The sequence below is a fragment of the Platalea leucorodia genome, assembly GCF_965183815.1.
Source record: "Platalea leucorodia genome assembly, chromosome: 5".
Lineage (NCBI taxonomy): Eukaryota > Metazoa > Chordata > Aves > Pelecaniformes > Threskiornithidae > Platalea > Platalea leucorodia.
In genome coordinates, this window is record NC_138827.1 from 17,510,031 (window position 1) to 17,529,589 (window position 19,559).

The following is a 19,559-nucleotide window of genomic DNA, read 5'->3' on the forward strand; positions in this document are numbered from 1 at the left end:
GGAGCTGCGCTGTGCAATGGGCCATTGCCCCATGCCTGGATGGACAGACAGATGGACACGGGACATGGCAGCACCTCCCATCTGCCCTGAGTGTTTCCTGAGCATTGCATCCCCGTCAGAGCCTCGACGCGTCGCCCGCCAGAGCCAGCGGCTTAAATTAATCCGAGATTAACTAGGTTGATCTCTTACTTTGAATTTTATGCCTGTGAGATTTTTTTTAAAGCGCAGAGAAGTTAATTTCCAGCAGAGCTGTCGTGCTGCTGGCAGGCACAGCCCCAGCCATAAAATACCAGCCCCGACTCAAGACGTCAGAGGGGAACAAAGATAGACTGTGATGCAGAAAAGATGCACGCATTTAAAATAATCTCCGAAGAATGCAGCACAGCCCTGAAGACACATGTCTCCAGTGTCTCTCCCGAGCTGATCTTTTCCTCTTTAAATAGACTGCACCACTTATTCCCTCCTGGTGGCTTCCCAGTCTTTATTTTGCTTCTAATAATGATGCAATTCAAAACCACCATCTCCTCCTGGTCCCTCCGGGAAGCCCCTCGCTGGGTGCTGCTCACCGAGCGCGCGGCCAAGCGTGCAGGCTCCTCGGGGGTGGCCTCCGCGCCACTGCTGCGGAGCACCCGGAGTGAGAGCCCGCGGCCCTGGAGAAAATGTGGGTTTTGCAGAAATTCTTGGCAGTCCTCCCACAGCTTCTCTACTCCTGAAATTAAAGGATCGAGCCACAGCAACCCCTCCATCTAAATTAAAACGAGCTATATTTACTGTTCATGCTAATTGAATTATATTAACTCTGAGCTGGATGATAAGCAGAGCCGTCCCTTACAGTTCCTGGTCTTAATATGTTTAGCATTCAGACAAATGCACACCAGTGTGTCATCGTGTTCAAAGCAGAGGAATTTGGTCCTGGGCTATTTTCATCCTGCCCTGACAAGGCTGGCCGGGAACTTGGGGTTTTTCTGGGGGCTTGTGGTGCGGAAGTACTGGCAAGTCCAGTGCAAACGCGGCGTTTCTTCCTCTGGCACTGGGGAGGGGAAACCCCACTGGGGCAGCATGGGCGGTGCTGGATGGTGATGGCAGCACCAAGATGGGCTTGGGGCGATGCTGGTGCCACGCGGGCACCAAGCAGAGGGTGGTACCAGGAATGGGAGCAGCTTATCCCCCTGATCCATATCTCCCCATATCTGCAGGGCTACGGTAGGGCAAGATCCAGCCTTACCCTGCTGCTGCTGCAGAATCCGGTCCCCACAGTGCTGTCCCCACTGTCCCCATCCAGGTGGGCGCACGGCCGGGTGGGGAGGGACACAGTCTGCAGCACCCACCCAAAAGCTGGGGCAGTGAAGGGGTCCAGGCTGGGACAGAGCACCATCAGGCAACGGGACAGAGGTATCAGTGGAGAAGGAGAACATGCCATCAGCTCTAACACCATCAAGATGAACTTAATCTGAAAAACTCGGGCAGGAGGCTTCAATAAGACCAAAGGACCCTGCCAAGAGTCACACTTCCTATATTGAAGCGCATAAAAGCTGGACATGTAAGACATGAAGAAAGCACTGTCAGGGTAGGCCAGTGCCAGCCAGCAAATATATAACAGTGGGAACATGAAATATTAATCACTAGTGCATAAAACAATAGGAAAAACCTGCCTTTTGAGGCAGCCATCAATCCTCACTCAGCAGGGAACATCAAGAGACGCTAATACCATACAGGTTCTGCTTAAATATTTGCCTTCCTTAATGCTCACGCAAGAAGCATTTGCTTTGAAGTTGAAAATAGACTGTAAATGTCTTTTCTGTGAGATGAAACATGATAAGACATGAAACCAGGAGGCTAAACTGTAGTTAATCACGGTGGTTTTACAAGCCACAAATCATTATTGTAGACAGTAAAGTGTATCGCTTAAAAACGCGCGCCACAAGACTCTGCAGAGAGGAGAGCCCTGGCCGGGCATCACCTGCCACTGGTGGGTTTTCAGGTCGAGGCCCATCGGGGTGGCCGCAGGAGCAGCTGCGGCGCTGGACCGATGCTGGTGCAGGGCTGGACTGATGCTTTCAAGGCTGGACTGATGTTCGCGGGGCTGGACCGATACTGGCATAGGGCTGGACCGATGCTGGCGCAGAGCTGGACTGATGGTGCCACATCCCAGAGCATCTTTCTGCAGTGGGGCCTTTTCTGGGGACCACAGGGGCAATGTGTTTTGGGGATGGTGCATTCAGCTCCACGCCAGGGTGTGGGGAGGGCAGGAGTGCTGCGGGCATCCCTGCGCCGGCACTGCTATTTCGGAGGCTGGTACCAGCTCTGGCTGTGCCCACAGCATGGGATGGGCTTTTGGCTGGGGTGATTTGTCCCACACTGGGCAGACTCTGGGATACCCATGCAGGGAAAGCCACCCCCAAAAACTTGGGATACACTTGGGCTGAGGGTGGAGCCTGCAGTGGACATGGCTCTTTGAGCACGGGAAGGGCAGTACCGCAGTCAGCCCACGCCGGGTCCTGGTGCAGCCAGCAGCTGCTGTAGAGCACAGGAGCGTGCCTGCACCACAGCACGCACAGCCAGCCCGGGACAGGTATCTCCCACATCAAAAGTGAAGATTATGATTAGAAGCGATGTGCACTTGGGAGCGTGAGATAAGACCCCAAAGCAAGCGTATAAGTATGACTGATTAATAAATAAACCCTCACTAATTGCCTTAAAAAGTCAGATCTCAACAGCTAGGGAAGGAAAAAAAAAAAGAAAGATTTAAATTTTCCTTGGGCTAAACATTTTTCTGGCATGCTTAGACTCGCTCTGAATGTTTCCAGTCATTATCTCCCTAATTAACGCACACCGCAAACCGAAAACAAATTTCCCCACCTCTTGGCTCTGGGAGGTTCAGCTGGATTAAACAAACCCCAGGAACGAGGTCAGCAATTGCCCCCCGCCTGGCGAGCGGCGTCTCGGGGTGGGAGGCAGCCCGGAATAGGGAGAGATGAAGTTATTATCAGCGAATGAAGTGGAATAAGCCTTTAATTTTCTCCAGCTGTTGCTGGATGTGCTGAGAGACAGGTGAGCTCCCCGGGATGGAGCGGGCGAGCTGGGTGATGGGGAGGCACCTCGCTCCCTGACAGCCCTCCATGTCTTGGGGTGTGTACTGGTTTTTTAATTACCATCACTTTGTTTTCTGTAATCGACACAAAACCGGCTCTGGCCCTTATTGAATTTTCACAGCCCCAAAAGAAGGCAAATAATCCCTTTTAAGCAAGCTGGTGCTCCAGAGCCCATCACCGGGATGGGACTTTGGCACGGCTCGGGGTCATGGCTGGGGCTGAAGGTGCCTGTTTGCTGGGACTGGACCGTGCAAGAGCACCCCAGATCAGGCTGTGCTCCCTGTCCCAAGGGATGCCCCAATGTGTAAAACCCCAAAAGCGCTGCTTTGGGGTCTCGGTGCATGTTTACAGCCAGATGCATCCGCCTGCCCTCGGCGTGCCACCATGTCCACAGACCTGCTGGCACAGAGGAGCCCGCAGACTCAGCTGGTGTGGGAAAAACTGTTGATCAAAGTGTAAAATTAAATAAAACTACACGAACAGAAAAGAAGGAGCCATCCCTGTGAGGCTGGGCAGCCCACTCAAAACACGAGTGAAAATTTCAAGTAAAAGCAGCTGGGTGCAGGCAGAGGACTGCCTGGCCAGCCAGCTCACTCCTCCCACGGCGCTGGCTCTAAGGAACAAGGGTAATTAGAGTTTCCTAATGCCTCCAGGTCATTTTCTTTTTCCTTGCATAACGTAATTTCTATAGGGCTTGTCGTCTTTATTAGGAAAATTAATCTAAATCTCTCTGTGTTCTGTCTGCTTTGCCGTCCGCCGGAGCCATCCCGAGGAGGGTCAAAGAGGCAGGTCCTCTTCATGGCATGCAAATAAAAAAATTAAAAAATTAAAAAGGGAGGTCAGCTGGAGGCTACGGCAGAGGAAATTAATGATTTTTTAAACAACCAGGGAAGTTTGTGTCGGCCTGGTAACGTAATTCAATTTCTGTCATTAAACCCACGTCGCTGATGTGGGGCCACTTTTGCCCGACTAAGCAAAATCCTCTTATTAAGCCAGAATTGTCATTAGTGTAATAATAAAATGAGGATGAACGGCAGAGGGGAAGGACTGGCCGCAGCCCAGCGGAGGCGATGGGGATGCCCAGTGCTGCAGAGCGAGGGAAGGGCAGAGCAGGTTGCATCCCGCCCCCAGCACCCGGGACCCCAGGGTGCTCGGGATGGCTGGGGGTGCTCGGCGGAGCTGGGAAGGGGCACGGATGGGATCTGCCCTGCAGGGTCGCATCCTGCACCCTCAGCATCAGGTGCTGCCAATACTCCTGGCCAAAATCCCTGCTGGCATTGGTGGCTCCGGCCAGATTTCCAGGAAAATGTCCCATCCCTATTTAAACCATCCTGAGGGGTTTTTTGTCTCCGGGTAATTTTTTTTCTCGTTGCTGCAGGGGTGGATCCCCAGGAAGGCGAGGCCACTGCCGTGCCCACCCCATTCCCTCCCTGCAACGCCTGGGGAAGCGTTAGGAAAAGCACTTGCACCCTCCCGTGCCTGCGTCCACGAACTGCAAGGCAGCGTGGAAGCGTGGCTGGGTCCCCCGTGGCACACGGTGCCAGGCAGCCCACGAGTGGGAGGAACCATCGCCGTCCCCTCGACACCGGCATTCCCAAGGAGGTTTCCTTCCACCGCAGCATCTCAGGGGAAACCACCCCAAAAAATACCTTCCTTCCCAGCACCGCAGGTGAGGGGCAGCGGGGCGGGAGGTGTCCCAGGGATGGATGGTCCCGTGGTGCTCCAGGGTGGGAAGCAAAGGGGCAGCTCCTGCCCTCCGGGATTTGTGCAGGGATCGCCAGACCAGGGGCGCTTCTGCCCTCCGGGGCTTGCACAGGGATCACCGGACCAGGGGCAAAGCAGCAGATCAGAGGATTAATTGATTGAAAAGCAGCTTGAACCTTCAGGCTGGAACCCGATTAGTAATTAGAGCTGGAGGTCATCCCGCGCATGGGGAAGACGGCGAGGGCGATGCCACGGGGCACAAGCCAGCGGCAGGGCAGCAGGGAGATGTGCGCTGGGTCCTGCGCTCCAGAGCAGACTTGACCCCCTTGGAGGAGGGAACTGGCACCCGGCAAAGCCCAGCTCAAAGTCTCCAGCCTCCATGAACCCGATATCCAAACCTGGCAGGGTGAAGAGACCTCTGAGAGGCAAGGAAGGGTTGTAGTTTCCAGTCTTGCAGGCAGCTTCATGCAGGGAAGCTATCGTGAGACACCACTAAAACTCATACCCCTTCTGGCCAGAAAATCCTGCCAGCCCAGAAGGTACTAAGAACACACTATCAAACAAGCTAAAATCAGCTTCAGTTGGGCAAAAATGCTAACTAACTGGAATGAAAAGGAAACCTTCCCCAAGGAAAGTGTTGACCCTGGGAATGCCCGAAGGCCTCCAGTACATCAGCATCCCCCTTTTGCATGGCAAAACCTGGGGTGATGGTAACAGATACAGGATAAAATCATACACACCAACCTCAGGCCAACCCTTTGGGTTGTGAGACCACACTGGATGCGAGACAGCGCATGTCCACACCTCAGGTCACCAGGTCCACAACTGGAGACAGAGACTCCAGATGAAATCTGCTCCCAGCTTTCTGGCCAGGGCTTTGTACCTGTGTTTGTACCTGCATTCATGCCTGCCTTGCAAGCATAGCACCACCAGCACACCCTCCCCACCCTTGCATCCAAAACTGGAAAAATAGAGCAGAAAAGGAATCCCAGGGCAGATGCACCACGGTGTCATTACCAGCGCTTTTTAAAAAAAAAGAGGTTATTTCTCGGACACAGTGAATCAGTGCTTTATTTTCAGTATTGAAAGAGATACAAGACCTGCAGTGAGCTCCAGGTAATGAGCTGGCGCGTTGCACTTTTTATTGGTGCCCTTGTAACGGCAGGATTGAAGCAAAATGCACACAGAGAAAAGTCTCTGACGTGCCGTGAGCCCAGCCTCACCAAACCACTCACTAGAGCTGCACCACCGGACCCACGGGTCAGCAAAAGGTTTGCTGTCTTCAGAAATCCTTGCATATTGATTTCAGAGGAGGATTTGGTTTCTGGGACGGGGAGGGAAGGCCATGAATCAGATGCTGAATTAAGGAGAAATCAGTGTCACAGCCCTTCTGAACACAGAGGGAATGCAGGTGTGATTCTTAAAGCCTGAGTTGGGCAAAGTGCAGCCCATGAGCCCGATCCTGGCCTCCCTTGCACCAGCGTACAGCAAGGAGGAACCGTTAGTGCCACTGGGGTTTATAGCACAGTGATAAATCTGGTGTAAGGCCAAGTCAGAATCAAGCCCAGAGGACACTTGAAATCTAGAACTGTCTCTACTGTGTGCAAGATGGGTAGAGGGGTAAAATACCTGGATGCTGCCTAGCAGGATCATAAAATCATCCTTGCCCTAGCACCCTGGAAGGGTTTATATAGGGCAATTCATACCATGATCCCAGCCCAGAATAGCACCAGAGATTAACCCAGACTCTGACCTCAGCTAATCCAGCATTACTCCCTGGAAACGCCAGCGGAGCGACTCTGGATTGCATCGGTGCCACGTCAGAATCGGCCCCTCCTGGTTGTGATCTGGAGAGCGTCCTGGCTCGGCTGAACTCAACAGCAAAACCGCCCCAGAGCTCAGCAGAGGCAGGACCGCAGGCACATGTCCTGCTTTTATGGACAAAACCGAAAGGACTCAGTAGTAGCTGCTACCTGCAGAGGCGAGGATGCTGGGGAGAGAACAGATGGTTGGGGAGGGGGCAAGGGTGGGTAAAATGAAGAGCTGTAGCCTTTGCATCACCCCAATTCATGTGAAACACCCTCGGGCACAGGTCATACAACCCACCACCTGGCAAGCACAGAGCTTCAGCAACCTCATTTTCCCCTTGCCTCCTCCGTGCTCCTCCCAGCACCCCGAATTGGAGCAGCCCTGAGGAGGGAACCAGCCTGGGGAAACCAGGAGCTTCTTTCGGGTTTCTCTTGCTCCCGGTGCCCCCTTGACTGGATGGTGCACCCCAAGGTGTGAACGCAGGATCAGCCCAAGAGCAGTGTGCCAAGTAGAGCAGCTCGCTTACTTCTCCTTCAGGTCCTTGTCGGCTTTGCCTAAAAGAGGGGGAGGAAAAGTCAGAGCTCTTGTTCCTTGCTCCAGAACCCCCAGCCCCTTTTATATGGTTATTTTGCTACGTGCAGCTAACATCTCACAACCACCGCAGTCCGGCAAGCAGGACAGCAAGTTGTGGCCAGGGTGCTGCCCTGAACTCGGCCTCCCAAAGCCTTTTTCTGACTCTGGGGAAGCAAACAGCACGATAACCACAACGGCAAGAAGCCCTGCCCTTCCCCACAGACCTGCTCCCTACCTGTAGGGCAGCTGCAATATTCAGAGTTCTCACCTGACTTCCACGAGGAGTAAACCAGCAAACTCTCCCAGCCTTGTTTATGCCATGGCAGGAGCTCCCTGCCCTCACCTTGCACCACCAGCAGACACCGCCCAACGCCCAGCCGCCCCTCAGACACCTGCAGCCGCATCCAGGAGCTCCAGCACGCTCTGCAGTTCACCGTGGGAGGTCAGGGTGCCCCGCCGAGCTGCCAGCTGAGCAGACTGATGCATGTGAGATTTGTTGAGGATGCCAGTGGCTCCTTGGCTTATCTGAACAGCCAGCTACGCCCCGCCAAAAGCAGCGCATCGCACACAGCGTGGCCTGGCTATCAGCAGCTTCCCCAAAAATAACTACGTGGGCTGAAACAGCTGCCAAGACGCAGTCTGTACCTTTTGGGACGAACTTCAGCGAGCTGCTGTATATTCAGAAGCGGGACTGCCCCCTCTTCGGCCCATCATTGAGGAATTCGTGGCCGAGCCCATTGCCACACTTGCCACAAGACACCTAGAAATGCAAGGAGAAGGTTCGACAGCAAGCAGTCTTTCTCAGCAGACAGGCTCATGAAAAAAAGCCTGTGGGTTTTTTTTTTTGCTGCTTCCCAAGGGTTTCAGAATCAGCACCTTTAAAGCCCCCGGCCGGTCCATGCACTTGGACACGCTGTCCTCGTGGACGGTCTCAGTGAAGGCTGGCCACAGGGACGAGTGCTCGTACTTCGCCCGGCTGGAGAACAGCTCATGGCCGCACTTGGCACAGACGTAGATGCCTGGGGAGGGCGGTAGGAGAGGGGTCAGTGCTGGGGGGCAGCCCCCCGGCCCCGCTCCCGGGCCGGCTCCCAGCAGCGATTGCCAGGGATCGGGCGGGGGGCAGCCGTGGGGACACATCAGCAGGGTGACATGGGACACTCGCGCTGGACTTTGCTCGCGTGGGCCACTGCCAGCTGCTGCTGCTGCCAGACCCCCAGGGCCAGGGGGGCTTTTGGGACCCACATCCCCTATAGGGGCTCCTCTACAGGATGAGTCCCCTCCAAGCCAGCCCCTACAGAGACCCCCCCCAGCCCCACCTTTGTAGGCAGCACCTCCCCTCCCCCCCCGGCCCCACGGGGTGGATCCCCCAACAAGGAGCCCAGAGAGGGGACCCCCAGCCCGGTCCCCACGGGTGAAGGATGCCCCACAGGAAGGACACCCGCACCCCCGAACACCCCAGGGACCGCAGCCCCTGCGGGGGACACCCCCTGCCCCCCGCCCCGGCCCCACGGGGGGGATCCCCCAGACCCCACGGGGAACGGACAGGCCCCTCGGGAAGCCCCCCCCCAGCGTCCCCGGCCCCCCTCACCCGGCTGGAAGTGGTCCTTGAACACCTCGCCCCCGAAGAAGGAGCAGGACATGGCTGCGCCCGCCGCCCGGCCCGGTTCCGCCCGCCCCGGCCCCGCCCCGCCCCGCCCCGCCTCCGCCTCCGCCTCCGCCGCGGCACCGCCCCTCGGCCGGCAGGGGGCGCTGTGGGGCAGGCGGTACCGGGGGGGTCCCGGTACCGGGGGGGTCCCCGCTCCGCCCCGCGCCCCCCCCCCCCGCCATGGGAAAGCCCGGGCCGGGCCCCGCAGCCCCCGCCGAGGCCTCCCGGGTGAGCAGGGGGCGGTGGGGGCCGCCCCGCCGGGCTGCGGGCGCCGGGGGTGGGGGCGGGGCGGGGCGGAGCTGCGCGGGGACCCGGCACGGTCCTGCGGATGCTCCGGCACCGCCGGCTGGAGCGGGGTGAGCTCCAGCCCGGCACCGGTCATCCACACCCGACACCGGGACCCGGGCGGACCCTCCGCCTCCAGCACTGGCGCTTCACCCCCGGCACCGGCACCGACCCTCCTTTCCCGGCACCGGTATCAGTCCGGGGATCCCGGGACCGGCCGGCCTCCTTCAGCGCCGGCACCGTCTCTTCTTCCCCGGCACAGGGTCCGGTCCTTCCCCGGCACCGGGACTGACCCTCCTCCTCTCCCCCCCTTTCCCTGGCACCGGCACCGCTTCTCCCCCGGCACTGGGACCAGCCCGTCTCCCCGGCGGCACCGGGACTTCTCGTCCTTCTCCAGCACCAGGACCGACCCTTCCCCGGCTCACCGGGACCTCCCGTCTGGCCCAGGTACCGGCGCTGCGGGAGCCGGGGACCCGCGGGGAGGGGGCCGGGGCCGGGGCAGCCCCCCCAGCAGCGCTGCCCCGGGTGGGTGATGGAGGTTGGGCAGCTCTTGGGGCAAACTGGGGGCTCCCCGCACCACACACACGCCAGGGTCTCAGCGGATGGGGTGCGGGCACAGGCTCGGTGGGGACCACCCGTCCCACCACCCCAGGAGCGCAGAGCCAGGGGTCACCCGTGGGGACCTCCCCACGGAGGCCAGCACGGGGAGGCGATGCGGGGTCTGAGCTGTGTCCCTTCGTGGGGTGCGTGGGGCTCCTGGAGAACGAGGCAGCAGCCCAGCATGTGGCAAGGTAAGGGCTTTGAAGGTGAACCGCAGGCAGCCGGCTCCTTGGCAGGCTCCTGGAGAGGATAAGCTGCGTGCAGCTTCCTCTTCCTTCCAAAAAAACAGGCACCACAAGTCCTGTCTTCCCTAGTTTTATCTGAGGACCCTTGGATGAGTCCTCATCCAGTGGGCTCTCGTGGAAATTGCACCTTCCTTGGTGCAAGAGCAAAAATGCCAGTGCCCTTCGGACAGAAGCCGGGGACTGTCCGGAGGAGCTGGCCCTGCTGCCAGAGCCCTGCAGCCCGCAGCAAAGCACTTGGACAGGTCCTTGCTCCCTAATGCCAACAGACGTGTCCATCAGCCAGGAGCTCACCCCAGGGCTGTGCCCGCCATGGAGACCCTCGCGTGGGGCCAGCGCTGGCGGTGCTCCTGCCCTCTGGATGCTGCCGGTTTGAATTAGGTCAGGCTTTCATCTCCGGCATGCTGAGCTCCCCTCTCCAGCTCCAGGGACTGATGATTCGTGGCAGGCACCCGGGCAGGGGGAGGAAGGGGCTCGCGCTGCAGTGCCGTGGGGCAGCGGGGAGCCGAGGACGCACCGTGTCACCGCAAGGAGAACGGGTGACGTGCTGTTTTGAAAGCACCTTCCTTATGATCCACCGAGATCAGACGAGCAGGTTGGCAGGAAAGGCTCCAAATAGACTCAAGGGATGTGTACACCTTTGGGGCGCAGATTTTCAGCCAGTGGAAGGAGGCACAGTGGCCAGCAGGACCCTGTGTCTCAGCAGCACCATCCACCCAGGTGCCTGCTGCTAACCAGAAAGCCTTTTCAGAAGGCGAAGCTGTGCCTGTGCTAGTGAAAGAGATGGGCAAACCAGCCAGGTCCTTCCCCGGGGCTGTGTCCTGGTGAAACCAGGGCTGAGGCCTCTCCTGTGAGCTGCAAGGGCCATGCCATGAGGGATGCAAAGGTCTTGGGATGGCCCAGGCTCCTTTTGCTCTGTGATGGCTGCCCTGAGTTAGTAGCCACTCTCGGCATCAGCAGCAACCTCTGTGCAGGGAGGTGTGGGAGATGGGCAGAGGACAGGGACACCTGAGACACAGGGGCAAAGCAAAGTCCATAGCGGTGGAAAGGCTGAGCTCAACCCTGGGAGAGCACAGGATGGCAGGGAGGCTTTGGGAGAGGGTCACTGGAGGACCAGACGGGGTGCTGGGGCTGGGTGCTGAGGCTGGCTGGCTCTGAGCATCCCGGCTGGCTCTGAGCATCCCAGCAGGCACAGCCACCCTGGAGCCGTTCATGCAGTGCTGAAGCCTGCCCAGCTCCTCGCTCCCCCAGCGGCATGAAATCCGCTCCAGTATCCACCAGTAAACCCCCTGAGAAGGAGCAGTGTGATGTGGAACTGGGAGCAGAAGACGGAGCTGGGATCCTGTGCTGCCCTACCCATTGCCCGAAGTTATGTCTTGAGGTTGCAATGAGACTTTCTTCAAAGCCCCACACTCCTTAATCACAGGATAATGCAGAGAGCTCTCCAGTTACAGTGCTAATAACCACAGCAATTTGGTTTCTGTAGCGGTATATTGTGGAGATAATTAGATGAGGGATTTCCAGCTCGTTTGGCTGGGCGATGAAAGCCTCCTCTGCGCCCAGGCAGAGCTGTGCCACCATCCCTGCCAGCAGTGCCAGCCCTCCGCCCCCACCACCGGCACCTCTAATTAGCTGGAGAGGGCTGCTGAAAATTAATTTTTCAATTAACTCTCCTTGATTTCACAACAAAAGCAAACACCAGTGAGGCAGTGCCCACCTGGGAGCGAGCGGCTCAGGGCACTGATGGGGCAGACCCTGGCGTCGGGAAACTCTCTTTCCAAGTGGTTTGTAGGTATTGCACCCTGGGATGAGCTAGCACCGGGGTGCACCACACCATGGGGTGCACCGTGCTGTGCCGTGCCGTGGAGGCTCTTGCTGCCTCGAAGACACCAGCCCGGTTCAGGCTGCAGCTTGTCTCTGTGTCAGGTCAAGTCCAAGCCCTGAATTTGAAACAGAGTTGAGAGCAAGGAGCAGAAATTCGGAGCCTGGGTCCAGCAGAGAGGCTTGCTGATGCTTATGGCTTCAGTGTTTTCAGGAGCAGCAAGGGGGGCTTGGCAGTCATTCGGGATCTTGTGTCCCTGGCCAGCTGGGGCACTCGCAGCTCTCGAGGTTCTGCAGAGATGTGACCTTCCCGGGCTGCCTGTCCCAAGCACCAAGTCTGAAGCCGCTGCCATCCCCATCTATCCATCACCCAGCTGTGCCCGCCCAGCTACCCCCAGCATTTGATGAAAATGCTTGCAAGGACCTTCATATTTGATTTATCCTATAAAGAGCAAAGAGAATCCCCCATCCTGTGCATCCCTGTGGTCACAGGCTGGGGATTAGCTTTGGGCTGGAAGGTGGGTTAGCACTGATACCTAGGAGCCAGCTCCAGGGGTACCTCTGGACTCAATATTTACTCTCTGAACCCTGAGCCAGCAGCAAAGCCTTCACCGGGGCTGCTCCATGTGGACCCTCCATCTCAGGGTGCTGGTGGTCCAGCCGTGGCACCCTGCAGGGTCCATCCCCAGCGCTCCCCACCCTCCCGGCCACCCACACTCCCCAGAGGTGGCTGCATTTCAGCAGTGTATCTATAGCCCCCGCTGTACTTGATGTCCCTGCCAGATGAAAACTCCCATACAAACCCAGGCTATTATTATCTCCGTCTTCCACTGTGCTAATGGTCTCTCAGGAAACAGTCTTTTTTTTTTTTTTTCTTTTTTTTTTTTTTAGCTTTTAAAACCCACGAATACCAGAGTGGTGGTAACGAAAAGCCAGGCACAGTGGAGTGGAGCTCCGGGCCCTCACCAAGCGCAGGGGAGCCGGCATCCCCCTAACCTGGGGGGGACAGGCAGCGGCAGCCGGGTAGGACCAGCTGAGGACTAGCCCCAGGGCTTTCTGGTAGGCACGGCTGAGGGCTGGGGAGGGCAACAGGCAGCACTGGGGATACTGGGGGATAGCTGTGGCATGGGGGCCACCAGGAAACCTGCATGATGAGGGGCAAGTGGGGGTCCTGGCTGCCCCCCACCTGCCATGCTTGGGCAGGAGGTGTACAGGGCCCCGCAGTGTCGGGGAAGGGGTCCCTTCTAAGGCCCAGCTTTGCCACCATTTTCCTCTGCTCACTCCCTGTTTTGGTGTTTCGGTGCTTTGTGTGGTGCCCTGGACTGCTCCGTCTGCCGGGGGGTGCTAATGGTGCTGCCAGTGCCAGCAGCCCTGCCCACAGGCTGGATGGCACCATCCCCACAGCCAGGGTTTCTCCCGGGTGCTGGGTATCACTGGGGTGATCACCCACAGATTATTTGGGGTTAACAAGTGGCTCCTGTAAATCGGAAGCAAAGCAATAGCCACAAAGCATGAGATTATATAAACGGCACTGGAGGCAGCTGCGGCACAGCCTGTAATTAATTCGTGGCAGTGAAGTGCTTTGAAGATCCAGGGCAATGCAGATGCTGGTGTAAGGCAGCCCGAGGGGCAGCACCCACTGGCGGCAGGGTCCTGCTCAGCCCCAGCTCCCACGGGACGGTATCCCTGCTCCTGCCGCAGGGATGCTGCGAGAGGAAGGGGGCAGTGGTGGAGCTCGAGCACCCCGTAAACCTGCTGGGTGCTGGGCTCAGCCCCACAACAGCCCTGCAGAGCCCATCCTGCAGCCTCCATCCTCCCTCCCAAAAATCGGGAGCAGGGCCAGCCCCATTGCTTCGGCAGGAGTGCGGCGATGGAGGGATCACGGTGGCTGTTGGGGATGGGACGATACTTTGCTATGGCCAGGAACACCCTCAGGGCTATGGGAACTTTATATGTTAGGAAAACTTTTGTGCCCCTAGAGTAAAGACAGAGATTACTTCCAGAGCATCCTCATGCTGAACTGGGGTCACAGCTTGGGCTTATTTCTTTTCAGGTTTATGCAATGCATTAAGCAAGGCCCAAACCACTGTCGGTTAAGTGAGAAACATTTAGAGGAGTCAGAGAGTCCTGCCCGCTGTCATTGCATCCCTCCTCACAGCCCCTGCACTTGCACTGGGACCAATGTAATGTCCTGATGTGGGAAAATCCCCCTTGTTTTGCTGCAGACCTGGCTCATGGCTCTGGGTTTTTGGAGGTCCTGTTGCTAATTGCCTGGCTGAGATTTATCCTCATTATACACAGAGTTCCCCGCGTGCTATCATTGAGCTCATCTTACCGTGGTGCCTTCTCTGTCCCATCCCTGCCAGGAAGCACAGGGAGAGCCACAAGCCTCCTGTCCACTGGCAGCCCTGTGGCCCCAAGGGCATCCCGAAATAGGGGTCACCCAGCCCGTGGTGACGAGGTCCCCAGGGACACCCCACTCCTGCTCGGCAGCTCATGGTGATGCTGATGGGGAAGGCAGGACCGGGGCAGGGACATGCTGTGCCTCGAGGTGGCACAAAGCTGAGCTGCCTCCTCCCGTTCCCTCAGCAGCACCGCGCCATCGGCAATGCGAGCGATGGCAGACCAGGCTGCGGTGGCAGCAGAAGCCTCTCCAACCCTGGCACCATCCCCGGGCTCACCTCGGCGCGGGGACACCGATGGGCTAACGCCCCATCCCACCGGCACCAGGGAGGATGGCGGTGGTCAGGACAACTGTGGGCTCGTTTTCGCCATGGACAGGGACATGAAGCCTCCCTCCTCACCCCAGCCTGGGGGGATGCTCCTGGCTGACCTCCCACGGGCCCCCCAGCCCCGGCTGAGCCCAGCCAAGTCCCGCACAGCCCCGTCCTCCCCCAGCATCTCCCCATCGGAGAGCCGCGCCGCCCTGCTCCGGCTGCGGGAGGCTAGGCTGGAGGACACCAAGAGGCGGCTGTCAGAGGCTGTGCAGGAGCCCCTCAGCCGGCTCAGCCGGCTCATGGCCGAGGAGAGCAGCCCCACGCCCCGGGGAAAGACAAGTGCCGGGGGGCAGGAGGTGGGGGGCCACAGGGCTGGGGGACGCCGGGCACGGGACTGGAGCCCCTGGGAGCCCACCCTGAACTGCCGCTACGAGATCTGCTCCTATGGGGACGTGATCCAGGTTGTGGAGGTGGCGCAGCGGGATGCCGAACCCCAGCTGCCACCCCCCGAGGAGCCGCCACCGGCACGACCGGGGGCCATGGTGCCGGGCAGAGCCCTCGCCTCCATCGCCCTCCTTGCCTACGGCTACTTCGTCCTGCCGCTGCCGCCCTACGCTGCCGGCCTCTGCCTGGGGCTCATCTGTGGGCTCGTGCTGGGCTTCCTCGCCATCCTCCTCCTCGTGCCGAAGCCTCCACCGGCAGCACGGGGACCACGGGGCCGTCTGCACCCTGAGCTGCTCCCAGGGGAACCACGGGAAACCCACCGCCTCCAGGTAGGAGACGGGTGGTCCGGGATGGGGTGCTGGGTGGCAGCTGAAGGGGAGCCCAGGGTTCGAGGTGCAGCACTGAGGGGGTGCAGGCTGCTGTCCCGTACAGCACAGGGGGAAGCAGCCGGCTCCCTCTCCTCCCACCCAGGGCTGGATGAACCAGCTGCACATCTACGACCCCGAGATTTTCCACCCCTCGCTCACGCACTCAGTGCTTGCCACGCTGGATGGGGCCACCCTCAAGCTCTCCTACCCCAAGAGCAACATCCCACGCCGAGCCACCTTTGAGGAGGAAATCCTTGATGCCACCTTCATCAGCCACTGCTGCTATGACCTGACCAACGCCAAGGTGAGCCTGGCAGTGCCAAGGACCCTCCTGCGGGGACCCCCAACACCCCACGCCCTGGCCCGGCCTCACCGCCACTCTCGGTGTTGCAGGTGTTCCTCTGCCCCCCCAGCCTGGCCCGAAAGCGGACGTGGAACCAGAAATACCCCATCTGCGTCCTCCTCCCTGACCCGGTGGAGGTGGAGTGCAGGAGCAGCGAGGAGCACAACACAGAGCTGCAGAGGGATGAAGGGACAAAGAAGGCGCCAGTGCCAGGGCAGGACATCCCGGGGGACTGCAGGGAGAGGTGCCTGTACCTCTTTGGGCGGACGGGGAGGGAGAAGGAGGAGTGGTACCAGCACCTCGTGCGAGCGTCCCACAGGACACCCTGCAGCAGCCACGGTGAAGCCAGGGCAGGTGAGAAGCAGCCATCATGGCCTCTGCTCCATGCCGGGACTGATCCGGGGTTGGAGCTGCATGTGTGCCGGGAGGACAAGCCCTTGGTAGGCAGCAGTGAGCATGGGGGGACATGAAGGAGCCCAGAGTATAGCCAAGAGCATTTGCAACAGCAGGGAGAGCCTGGAGGATCCCCCTCGCCAGCACAGGGTGGGTGGCATGTCACTGGCATCACGGACAGGCAGCACGTCACCGCGTGTGCGTTGTGGCACATCACCATGCGTGCATCACAGCCAGGTGGCATGTCACTTCTTATGCCATCCTGACCTGCTCATGTCCCCGTGTCCCCAGGCGTGGGACCAGCTCTGCAGAGCAGTGGCGGCAGCAGCAGAGGGAGTGCCGAGGACATCCCCTCTGCTGTCCCACCCAAGGACCTGGCAGGAAGCGTCCGACAGAAGATTTTCCTGGATTACAGCACCTACATGGCCCGATTTGTACCAGCGCAGGTGGGGGGCAGCCCAGACCAGAGCCCCTCTCACGGAGCACTGGGCAGCCCCCCGCCCACAAAGGTGAGTGGGACAAATCCATCACTGGGAGCAGGACATGAATGCTGAGCAGAGGCTGATGGACCCTGCATGCTGCCTCTTCCAGTCCTGTGGTTCCTCTCTTCCTTCCCAGTGCCATGGTTTGAGCAGCAAAGCCATGGTGCAGGGGAGTGCCCAGCCAGCGGGTCCCACCACTCATGGGGCCACCTCACTCCAGGGGCTCGTGGCTTCTGTCCCTCCACAGCTTGGCGAGGACACAGCCGGGCGCAGCGAGGCATGCATGGCCTGGATGAACGCGCTGGTGGGGCGCATCTTCTGGGACTTCCTCCGGGAGCGATACTGGGCCGAGCAGGTATCCAACAAGATCCAGAAGAAGTTGAGCAAGATCAAGGTGAGAAGCAGGAGTGCCACAGCACCTATGGGAGCCCCAATCCTGTTCCCAAGGCCCCACAGCAGGTGCCAGGCTGCAGTGACCATCCCCATGTGGTTTCCCTCCATCAGCTCCCATATTTCATGAATGAGCTGACGCTGACGGAGCTGGACATGGGCACATCCATCCCCTCGGTCCTCAGTGCCTCCAACCCTACCGTCAATGACCGAGGTAAGAGCTCTGCAGAGTGGCAGGGACCCCAGGGCTGGCTCCATGGCGGTTGTTATTGAGGTGCCAGCCCGGTCCCTGAAGCAGGGAGGTTTTGGCAGGCACACAAGCAGCCCTTGGCCCCTGCGGTGCTGACAGGGGCTCGCCCTGTCCCTCTCTCCCATAGGGCTCTGGGTGGACATGGAGGTCACCTACAGCGGCTCGTTGCAGATGACGCTTGAGACGAAGATGAACCTCTGCAAGCTGGGGAAGGAGAGCGCTGCAGAGGAGAGCGGTCCGGGAGAGGCAGGCGGAGAAGGGTAAGGAGACTGTGCATGGCTGGGTTTCATCCTCCTCCTCCTCCTCTTGCCCAGTGAGGCGAGAGGGTGCTGGCCCCAGGGCACCCCCATGATGCTCCTCAGGGCCTGCAGGACCAGGCCACGGCTGATCCTGCTGGCAGACAGCGATGCGGAGTCATCCAGCGCTGGCTCCTCCGATGAGGAAGACATCGCCGCTGCAGAGCCCGCGGGAGCCCTGGGGGAGCGAGTCCCGCCGCCTGGCACTGAGGGGTAAGGGGCTATTCGGGGTCTGCGCCATGGGGTGTATGGGGAGATGCTGGGGGAGGCATGGTGCTATGCCAGCACAGGGGCTTGGAGCCGGTTTCCCCAGAAAGGTGCACACAGGCACCCCGGCACATCATGGCAGCCCTTCATAGGGGCCTCCTGTCCCTACGGGATGCTCTGGCAGACGGCTGGGGGATGTCAAAAACCAGCATGGCTCTGGGTCTTATCCTGCTGCTGAGCTGTGGCTCCCCTCAATTTAGCCACATCAGCGGCAACAGCACGAGCCGGAAGATCCTGCGCTTTGTGGATAAGATCGCCAAGTCCAAGTACTTCCAGAAGGCCACTGAAAACGAGTTCATCAAAAAGAAGATCGAGGAGGTTTCCAACACACCGCTGCTGCTGACGGTGGAGGTGCAGGAGCTGGCAGGCACCTTGGCAGTGAACATCCCCCCACCACCAACGGACCGTGTCTGGTACCAGCTCTCCTTCCTCCCATCCGGGGACACACGCACATCCTCCTTCCAGCTCCCCTTGCTCCCTGCAGCTTGGCCAAGGAGCCAGCTCTGGGGCTTTGGGTTCATCTGGTGCGCCAGCAAGCCAGGGCGATTCTCCCAAAGGGACTCACAGACCTCAGACTCATTTCTCCTGGTCTTCACCCAGGCCAAGACAGGATCTGGGAACCCAGATCCTGCTGCAACCCAGCTACCTCCTCCCAGGAGGCAGGTCCCTAAAACCCAGCAGTGGGGCCACATGAGCTGTGCCACATATTCCAGACGTGATGCCTTCTGCCTCTTTCCTTTTCCCTCGCAGGTACAGCTTCCGAGTCCCACCCCAGCTGGAGCTGAAGGTGCGCCCGAAGCTGGGCGAGCGGGAGGTGACGTTCCTCCATGTCACCGAGTGGATCGAGAAGAAGCTGCAGCACGAATTTCAGGTGCCTGGTCTGTTAAAGGGCTCAGCAAACCCTGCTGAAGCATGGGCATTGCTGTGATCAGGGATAACCAGACCTCAGTTTGGGCCAGGGATATCTCTACAAAAAGCCAACATCTGATCTGGTCTGGCCAGCTTTGGACAGTCAAGAAACACAACCTAAGCAACCAGCTCCGAGGGCTGGGGCTCTGAGCACTAAGTGCCTGAGGAAAAGCGGTTTCCTCCCAGTATGTGCAGCCCTGCCCCAAGCAGGGGGGATTAGGAGTGTCAGCAAGTTTGGGAGATTTACCATCACAAGGTCAGCCATCTCCCATCACAAGGTACCCGCTGGTTTGTTTTCAGCCTCTCACCTTTGAGACCTCTGGTCAAAGAGCAGAAATGTCACCACAGATATTTAGGTACCCAAATCCCCCCAAAGAGCTGCCCATTTGCATGGCTTCAAAGTGCTGGTCCCTCCCCTCTGCCATGACCACCCTTGAAGCCATACATACAGGTAAGCAGGGCAAAGAAAAACTGCTCCTGCTTGTCCCCATCCTGAGATATCCAGAGCTGGTAATCCTCTAGAGCCAGACACAGTCAGCTGCTGACAAGGGGATGGGAGCCCAGGACCTTCTGTTCACAGCCCTGGTCTCTGACCCAAGTGTGGCTCCTGCCAAGGCTGCTTCCCGGCAGATGTGTCACCGATCAGGTAGTGGCATTCAAAATCACTTACTTGTTATTCTGGATTCCTCTTTTCAGAAAATTTTGGTGATGCCAAACATGGACGATCTCATCCTTCCCATCATGCGCTCTGGCCTGGATCCTCAGCCACCCACTGGGGGGCTGCCCAGGGACCTACCAGCCAAGGGAGAGAAGAGGCTCTGAAGCGCAGCCCCACGGGCAGGGCAGAGACACTGCGCAGAGCTCAGGGACCTCGCTGGGACACGGAGCCAGCCAGGACCTGGCCACTGACTGCATCCAGGGCTATGCCG

At 59.0% G+C, this 19,559-nt stretch overlaps 2 protein-coding genes across 2 annotated transcripts; one reads left to right on the forward strand and one right to left on the reverse strand.

Moving 5' to 3' along the window:
• Positions 1-5,871: 5,871 nt before the first annotated feature.
• On the reverse strand, positions 5,872-8,843 carry MSRB1 (methionine sulfoxide reductase B1). Its single transcript, XM_082311772.1, has 4 exons — positions 8,767-8,843; positions 8,055-8,197; positions 7,824-7,938; positions 5,872-7,159 (listed from the first exon to the last, which is right to left on the reverse strand). The coding sequence occupies exons 1-4, from the start codon at positions 8,816-8,818 to the stop codon at positions 7,128-7,130; spliced, it is 342 nt and encodes a 113-aa protein (XP_082167898.1). The 5' UTR covers positions 8,819-8,843; the 3' UTR covers positions 5,872-7,127.
• Positions 8,844-12,678: 3,835 nt separating this feature from the next.
• On the forward strand, positions 12,679-19,508 carry LOC309590923 (testis-expressed protein 2-like). Its single transcript, XM_082312523.1, has 12 exons — positions 12,679-12,830; positions 14,361-15,261; positions 15,404-15,604; positions 15,694-15,997; positions 16,328-16,545; positions 16,739-16,912; positions 17,023-17,122; positions 17,286-17,418; positions 17,530-17,667; positions 17,922-18,134; positions 18,472-18,592; positions 19,327-19,508. The coding sequence occupies exons 2-12, from the start codon at positions 14,380-14,382 to the stop codon at positions 19,450-19,452; spliced, it is 2,610 nt and encodes an 869-aa protein (XP_082168649.1). The 5' UTR covers positions 12,679-12,830; positions 14,361-14,379; the 3' UTR covers positions 19,453-19,508.
• The last annotated feature ends 51 nt before the right edge of the window (positions 19,509-19,559 follow it).

Excerpts from the sequence above, each read along its gene's own strand:
- LOC309590923 (XM_082312523.1), top strand. The coding sequence starts at position 14,380 with ATGCGAGCGATGGCAGACCAGGCTGCGGTGGCAGCAGAAGCCTCTCCA. Across the intron at positions 18,135-18,471 it reads CCACCAACGGACCGTGTCTG|GTACAGCTTCCGAGTCCCAC; the intron begins GTACCAGCTCTC and ends TTTCCCTCGCAG. Across the intron at positions 18,593-19,326 it reads AGCTGCAGCACGAATTTCAG|AAAATTTTGGTGATGCCAAA; the intron begins GTGCCTGGTCTG and ends TCCTCTTTTCAG.